The 8,128-nt window shown below is 31.9% G+C and overlaps 4 protein-coding genes and 1 pseudogene across 4 annotated transcripts; 3 read left to right on the top strand and 2 right to left on the bottom strand.

Moving 5' to 3' along the window:
* The first annotated feature begins 40 nt into the window (after positions 1–40).
* On the top strand, positions 41–5,579 carry LOC119663980 (annotated as a pseudogene).
* Positions 1,765–2,136, bottom strand: LOC119663978 (histone H2B-like). The gene has a single exon (XM_038073564.1). The coding sequence runs from the start codon at positions 2,134–2,136 to the stop codon at positions 1,765–1,767; it is 372 nt and encodes a 123-aa protein (XP_037929492.1).
* Positions 2,333–2,717, top strand: LOC119663977 (histone H2A). The gene has a single exon (XM_038073563.1). The coding sequence runs from the start codon at positions 2,343–2,345 to the stop codon at positions 2,715–2,717; it is 375 nt and encodes a 124-aa protein (XP_037929491.1). The 5' UTR covers positions 2,333–2,342.
* A 1,314-nt stretch (positions 5,580–6,893) lies between the features above and the next one.
* LOC119663981 (histone H2B-like) lies at positions 6,894–7,265 on the bottom strand. The gene has a single exon (XM_038073566.1). It carries the CDS (start codon positions 7,263–7,265, stop codon positions 6,894–6,896), a length of 372 nt encoding a protein of 123 aa, XP_037929494.1.
* Positions 7,266–7,461: 196 nt separating this feature from the next.
* LOC119663979 (histone H2A) lies at positions 7,462–7,846 on the top strand. Its single transcript, XM_038073565.1, has one exon. It carries the CDS (start codon positions 7,472–7,474, stop codon positions 7,844–7,846), a length of 375 nt encoding a protein of 124 aa, XP_037929493.1. The 5' UTR covers positions 7,462–7,471.
* The last annotated feature ends 282 nt before the right edge of the window (positions 7,847–8,128 follow it).

Genomic DNA, 8,128 nt, shown 5'->3' with positions numbered 1-8,128 from the left:
TTTTCGTTAAATTAAATTTTATTTAATTATTTGTTTAATTATGGCTCGTACAAAGCAAACTGCTCGTAAATCGACTGGTGGTAAGGCACCACGTAAACAATTGGCTACTAAGGCCGCACGCAAAAGTGCACCCGCAACTGGCGGTGTAAAAAACCACATCGTTATCGTCCGGGAACTGTAGCTTTGCGTGAAATTCGTCGCTATCAAAAGAGTACAGAACTCTTAATTCGCAAACTGCCATTCCAGCGTTTAGTCCGTGAAATTGCACAGGATTTCAAAACTGATTTACGTTTCCAGAGTTCTGCTGTAATGGCTCTCCAAGAAGCTAGCGAAGCATACTTAGTTGGGCTTTTTGAAGATACTAACTTATGCGCTATTCATGCTAAACGCGTAACCATTATGCCAAAAGATATTCAATTGGCGAGACGTATTCGTGGAGAACGTGCTTAAGAAGCAACTTCATACTATTTAATAAACATCGGTCCTTTTCAGGACCAAAATTAATTAAAGAAAAGAGATAGTTAAACATCATATTCAAATTAATAATACTCAGATAAAATGAATATATAAAGATAATTGATTCTCTCATTCTTCTTTGTAACTATAATTTTTGATGATGATCTGCATATAACGCTATATATAAACTTTACACTTATAGCAATTATTGTTGAAGTTATTAGTTTTTTAGCTTTGTTGCTTGTTGTCAACTTATGATAACAATATTTTTAATAAAAAGTGAAGAACATTCCAAAGTATATAAATTTTGGTATTATAATACAGAAATGTTAATATCAGCATAACTATACTGCCTCCCAATATTCTGCATACCGAGATCTTTCCATTGTGCTTACTTTCCAGTTCATTCAGAGGGATCACTCTCCTGACCCAACTCGTTGCTCAATCGAGAATATAGTAACTCGCTTCACGGAGTATATTCTTAAAGAGTTCAAAACTTTTGTGAATAGATATAATCGCTCATAATTTCGTTCTCTAATGTGATTTCACTCGGAAGTCTTTCACAATCTAATAACTGAGATCTCCTCAAGATTTTCTTTAGTGTACCAAGTATATGGCTTTAAAAATTTCTGCGAATAATAATTGACTATTTAATATATATAATATAGTATATATAAGACGACGGAAATGTGAGAACGAAAGCAGCGTATACAAGCTCGAGAAAGTACTTTGACAGTTTAATGAGTTAAAGAAATAAATGTCCAGGCTAACAAATAGAATGGAGTAAAGGTGCTAAAATGATGCAAAAGTTGAAGTGAGTAATTCATACTGCAATATTTTTCATATTCTAGTTTCTATTGTTAAGTATGGTATACAGTAGAGTATAGAATATGCCAGTTAATAGAAGAACTAAATGCCTGAAAGGGAAAGTTCAAAAGATTTAAAATTTAATTTATGCCAAAGATCAGTGAATATATTTAAAACTTAATTATATATAGTATTTTTAACACATAAATGAAATATTTTTATAATTTTTTGTTACATACTTTAGGTGAAACATGGCATTTGTGTATTTATTGGAACCTTATACGTATATTATTATCAGTTAGTTATATTCACTTATTTTTTCTGATTATTCAAAATATATATGCTCGAAAATCAGTATTATTTTATTCATTTCTAAAATGTTCATTTATTTGTGAAGTGTATGTTAGTAATTTTAAGATCAATTATCGACTTTAATTAAATATTTTTGTGGTCCTGAAAAGGACCGTTGGAGTTAATGTTGATTGTTCAATACAAAAAAATTTACTTGGAACTGGTATACTTAGTGACAGCTTTAGTACCTTCACTAACTGCGTGCTTAGCCAATTCACCAGGAAGTAAAAGGCGAACTGCAGTCTGAATTTCCCGACTAGTAATTGTGGATCGTTTGTTATAGTGGGCCAAACGTGAAGCTTCAGCAGCAATGCGCTCGAATATATCATTCACAAAGCTGTTCATGATGCTCATAGCCTTGGATGAAATACCAGTATCAGGATGAACTTGCTTCAATACTTTATAAATGTAAATAGCATAACTTTCCTTCCTCCTGCGCTTCTTCTTCTTATCGTTCTTAGTTATATTCTTCTGAGCCTTTCCGTCCTTCTTGACCGCTTTTCCGCTAGTTTTTGGTGGCATGATTTCAAATGTGAAATTTCAAATTTTCAATTTTATGAATTTTCAAATTTGAACTACCCTCACTCAGAATTTAAGTATTTTTAAAACAAAAATTTCAAGAAATTCTCTCTTTACATTAGGGGATGAAAAAGGTATAAATTCTTGGTGTTTGCCTGTTTTCAACTCAGATCACGTAGATCAACTTAACAATCAAATACTATTGAAACATGTCTGGTCGTGGTAAAGGAGGTAAAGTTAAGGGCAAGGCAAAGTCTCGCTCAAATCGTGCTGGATTACAATTTCCAGTTGGTCGTATTCATCGATTGCTGCGAAAAGGCAATTATGCTGAACGCGTTGGTGCCGGCGCTCCCGTCTACTTAGCTGCTGTTATGGAATATTTGGCAGCTGAAGTTCTTGAATTGGCTGGCAATGCAGCACGCGATAATAAGAAGACAAGAATCATACCCCGTCATTTACAATTGGCCATCCGTAATGATGAAGAATTAAACAAATTGTTGTCTGGTGTCACAATCGCACAAGGTGGTGTATTACCAAACATCCAAGCTGTCCTTTTGCCTAAGAAAACAGAAAAGAAGGCTTAAACTATATCTTACAACACTATTTCTTTCGAAATTTTCGAACAACAACCGTCCTTTTCAGGACGATCAATTTATTTGATTAAAGAAAACATACTTCATTTCAAACAATTATTATTTATACAAATATTTCTTTGAAAAACGTAACCCATAAAAATGGTTAAAATTGGTTTACAGAAACCATTTTCAAAATAATGTCAAATGAAATATGATTTGGAATCAAGCACCTCCATCTTCCGGCAATCAGAGCAATTCTACTCCATACGTATTAATTCGGTTACTTCCTACACGTACGTGTAAAACATTCTAATTTTAACATTAGCTCTATTTGAGCAATTTGTGGATTAATTATGTTTTAATATCACATTTACGTTTGAAATAAACAATTCATTATAATCATTATTTTCGGTATATACGTATCCTAATTTATTTTAACTAGTTATATATAGTTTGTATATAGTATAAAATGCAATTAAACAATTCTATATATGGTACAAAAACATGTAATTATATTCAAGACTCATCGCATTAAGTAATAAGTACTCATCTCAGAACAATATTTCTGATATATTACTAAACTGAACAGATTTAGTAAAGAATTATAAAACATTCACATTCACATTGCTTCTTTTAATCGCTTTATGACAATATAACTAACAAAGAAAAGGTTGTATGTAATTCTATTAAATTCATCTTAAATATAGATTTTATTTCATATATTTTGGCGCGTAAATGCAAATAAGAAAATTACTCACGTTCCATCTTCATTCCATTTCGGCTTATAGTTTCTTACTCAATTTCACTCACACTCACACTCACACTCATGCTCATTCGGCTTGGAAGTATATGTATGGATCTTGAGTGTCCTTGGTATGCGTGTGAACTGTACCGGCAATTTTGTCAGTTACTTTTTTTTTAAATAAAAAATGAATGGTATAACAATGCAAGCCTTAAGTATTTTAGTTCACACACCAGTAGGTAGAAATTTTCCCGCCATAATTTTATCTGCTACCAAACGAATCAATAAGATATATAATTTTAAAAGCATGTGTGTTATTAAAAAAAAGTCTTTCTTTCTTTGAAACTTATATTCTGGGTGGTAGGAAACTGATATATTCTAAACAGAAGGAGAATACAAATTATGCTTGCAAAATACTCTTAATTTCCAAATTTTTTTACAATTTAATTCAGTTGAGGAACACATTTAAATATTAAGTGATTGGGGTATAAATAGTATTTCATTATGAAATATCGGTTTTCAATGTTGTTTCATGCTAAATGTTGTCATGCTAAATCGTATTGAGAATGACAGTACATAAAAAAAATTTTAAACAATTATTTGTATAATTATTATAATTATTATAATTATTGAAACTAAAAATTAACCGTTATTTAAATACGAAGATATAAAAGAAATAATTATAAGGAAATATTACATACAACTTTGTTATATTTACTTCTTTATTTATTTTTATTGAGATATATCTATTTAATAAATAATTGGTGAATTCTTAGATATTTCTACGTCTAAAACTAGTTTGATTAAAAGAATAATTTTGAATACCTACATTAAAACATGTTTCTTGAAAACCTAACTAAGAAAAATTTCTAAAGTTTTTTACTTACATTCAACTTCAATTAATTTTTGTCTTAAAATCTTAATATTTGAAGTCAATAAAAATATTTGTATAAATTACAGTCAAGTATGTGTTCAAATGAATTATTTATCTCAAAAAATGAAAATATTCGGGTCCTGAAAAGGACCATTGGGCAATATAGTGTTAATAGTATTGCATTTTTAAACTAATATTATTTATTTAACCTCCGAAACCGTAGAGGGTGCGACCTTGTCTCTTCAAAGCATATACAACATCCATGGCTGTAACAGTCTTCCTTTTGGCATGTTCTGTATATGTAACTGCATCACGGATCACATTTTCCAGAAATACCTTCAATACACCACGAGTTTCTTCGTAAATCAAACCAGAAATACGTTTAACTCCACCACGGCGAGCCAAACGTCTAATAGCTGGTTTCGTGATACCTTGGATGTTATCACGAAGAACTTTGCGATGACGCTTAGCACCACCTTTTCCCAAACCTTTACCACCTTTACCACGACCAGTCATTTTGAGTTTATAATTTTAGTGCAGATAATACTTGTCTATTCAGACTTAAACAGTAAATAAATTCCACACTAGATATGCACAGTATTTATAGAAAAAATGAACAATACAAAAGATATGAGTGACAATGCTTAAACACAACAAATTACTCAAAAATGGCACTCAAATAATTGAGGGTAGAAATAAACAATGTAAAGGATATTAAGGATATAATGAACAATGACTGTTCGAACATGTGAACAGTTGGGATGGGTCATAAGCGTTTGTTTTGAAATTTACACTCTCAACATTTTTTCGTTAAATTAAATTTTATTTAATTATTTGTTTAATTATGGCTCGTACAAAGCAAACTGCTCGTAAATCGACTGGTGGTAAGGCACCACGTAAACAATTGGCTACTAAGGCCGCACGCAAAAGTGCACCCGCAACTGGCGGTGTAAAAAAACCACATCGTTATCGTCCGGGAACTGTAGCTTTGCGTGAAATTCGTCGCTATCAAAAGAGTACAGAACTCTTAATTCGCAAACTGCCATTCCAGCGTTTAGTCCGTGAAATTGCACAGGATTTCAAAACTGATTTACGTTTCCAGAGTTCTGCTGTAATGGCTCTCCAAGAAGCTAGCGAAGCATACTTAGTTGGGCTTTTTGAAGATACTAACTTATGCGCTATTCATGCTAAACGCGTAACCATTATGCCAAAAGATATTCAATTGGCGAGACGTATTCGTGGAGAACGTGCTTAAGAAGCAACTTCATACTATTTAATAAACATCGGTCCTTTTCAGGACCAAAATTAATTAAAGAAAAGAGATAGTTAAACATCATATTCAAATTAATAATACTCAGATAAAATGAATATATAAAGATAATTGATTCTCTCATTCTTCTTTGTAACTATAATTTTTGATGATGATCTGCATATAACGCTATATATAAACTTTACACTTATAGCAATTATTGTTGAAGTTATTAGTTTTTTAGCTTTGTTGCTTGTTGTCAACTTATGATAACAATATTTTTAATAAAAAGTGAAGAACATTCCAAAGTATATAAATTTTGGTATTATAATACAGAAATGTTAATATCAGCATAACTATACTGCCTCCCAATATTCTGCATACCGAGATCTTTCCATTGTGCTTACTTTCCAGTTCATTCAGAGGGATCACTCTCCTGACCCAACTCGTTGCTCAATCGAGAATATAGTAACTCGCTTCACGGAGTATATTCTTAAAGAGTTCAAAACTTTTGTGAATAGATATAATCGCTCATAATTTCGTTCTCTAATGTGATTTCACTCGGAAGTCTTTCACAATCTAATAACTGAGATCTCCTCAAGATTTTCTTTAGTGTACCAAGTATATGGCTTTAAAAATTTCTGCGAATAATAATTGACTATTTAATATATATAATATAGTATATATAAGACGACGGAAATGTGAGAACGAAAGCAGCGTATACAAGCTCGAGAAAGTACTTTGACAGTTTAATGAGTTAAAGAAATAAATGTCCAGGCTAACAAATAGAATGGAGTAAAGGTGCTAAAATGATGCAAAAGTTGAAGTGAGTAATTCATACTGCAATATTTTTCATATTCTAGTTTCTATTGTTAAGTATGGTATACAGTAGAGTATAGAATATGCCAGTTAATAGAAGAACTAAATGCCTGAAAGGGAAAGTTCAAAAGATTTAAAATTTAATTTATGCCAAAGATCAGTGAATATATTTAAAACTTAATTATATATAGTATTTTTAACACATAAATGAAATATTTTTATAATTTTTTGTTACATACTTTAGGTGAAACATGGCATTTGTGTATTTATTGGAACCTTATACGTATATTATTATCAGTTAGTTATATTCACTTATTTTTTCTGATTATTCAAAATATATATGCTCGAAAATCAGTATTATTTTATTCATTTCTAAAATGTTCATTTATTTGTGAAGTGTATGTTAGTAATTTTAAGATCAATTATCGACTTTAATTAAATATTTTTGTGGTCCTGAAAAGGACCGTTGGAGTTAATGTTGATTGTTCAATACAAAAAAATTTACTTGGAACTGGTATACTTAGTGACAGCTTTAGTACCTTCACTAACTGCGTGCTTAGCCAATTCACCAGGAAGTAAAAGGCGAACTGCAGTCTGAATTTCCCGACTAGTAATTGTGGATCGTTTGTTATAGTGGGCCAAACGTGAAGCTTCAGCAGCAATGCGCTCGAATATATCATTCACAAAGCTGTTCATGATGCTCATAGCCTTGGATGAAATACCAGTATCAGGATGAACTTGCTTCAATACTTTATAAATGTAAATAGCATAACTTTCCTTCCTCCTGCGCTTCTTCTTCTTATCGTTCTTAGTTATATTCTTCTGAGCCTTTCCGTCCTTCTTGACCGCTTTTCCGCTAGTTTTTGGTGGCATGATTTCAAATGTGAAATTTCAAATTTTCAATTTTATGAATTTTCAAATTTGAACTACCCTCACTCAGAATTTATGTATTTTTAAAACAGAAATTTCAAGAAATTCTCTCTTCACATTAGGGGATGAAAAAGGTATAAATTCTTGGTGTTTGCCTGTTTTCAACTCAGATCACGTAGATCAACTTAACAATCAAATACTATTGAAACATGTCTGGTCGTGGTAAAGGAGGTAAAGTTAAGGGCAAGGCAAAGTCTCGCTCAAATCGTGCTGGATTACAATTTCCAGTTGGTCGTATTCATCGATTGCTGCGAAAAGGCAATTATGCTGAACGCGTTGGTGCCGGCGCTCCCGTCTACTTAGCTGCTGTTATGGAATATTTGGCAGCTGAAGTTCTTGAATTGGCTGGCAATGCAGCACGCGATAATAAGAAGACAAGAATCATACCCCGTCATTTACAATTGGCCATCCGTAATGATGAAGAATTAAACAAATTGTTGTCTGGTGTCACAATCGCACAAGGTGGTGTATTACCAAACATCCAAGCTGTCCTTTTGCCTAAGAAAACAGAAAAGAAGGCTTAAACTATATCTTACAACACTATTTCTTTCGAAATTTTCGAACAACAACCGTCCTTTTCAGGACGATCAATTTATTTGATTAAAGAAAACATACTTCATTTCAAACAATTATTATTTATACAAATATTTCTTTGAAAAACGTAACCCATAAAAATGGTTAAAATTGGTTTACAGAAACCATTTCCAAAATAATGTCAAATGAAATATGATTTGGAATCAAGCACCTCCATCTTCCGGCAATCAGAGCAATTCTACTCCATACGTATTAATTCGGTTACTTACTAC

Source organism: Teleopsis dalmanni, unplaced genomic scaffold (assembly GCF_002237135.1).
Source record: "Teleopsis dalmanni isolate 2A unplaced genomic scaffold, ASM223713v2 unscaffolded_contig_1226, whole genome shotgun sequence".
Classification (NCBI taxonomy): Eukaryota; Metazoa; Arthropoda; class Insecta; order Diptera; family Diopsidae; genus Teleopsis; species Teleopsis dalmanni.
The sequence above is the reverse complement of the archived record's forward strand: the minus strand, read 5'-3'. Positions and strand labels throughout refer to the sequence as shown.

What these genes read in the sequence shown, in the direction of transcription:
- LOC119663977 (XM_038073563.1), top strand. Translation starts at nt 2,343, where the DNA reads ATGTCTGGTCGTGGTAAAGGAGGTAAAGTTAAGGGCAAGGCAAAGTCT.
- LOC119663978 (XM_038073564.1), bottom strand. Translation starts at nt 2,136, where the DNA reads ATGCCACCAAAAACTAGCGGAAAAGCGGTCAAGAAGGACGGAAAGGCT.
- LOC119663979 (XM_038073565.1), top strand. Translation starts at nt 7,472, where the DNA reads ATGTCTGGTCGTGGTAAAGGAGGTAAAGTTAAGGGCAAGGCAAAGTCT.
- LOC119663981 (XM_038073566.1), bottom strand. Translation starts at nt 7,265, where the DNA reads ATGCCACCAAAAACTAGCGGAAAAGCGGTCAAGAAGGACGGAAAGGCT.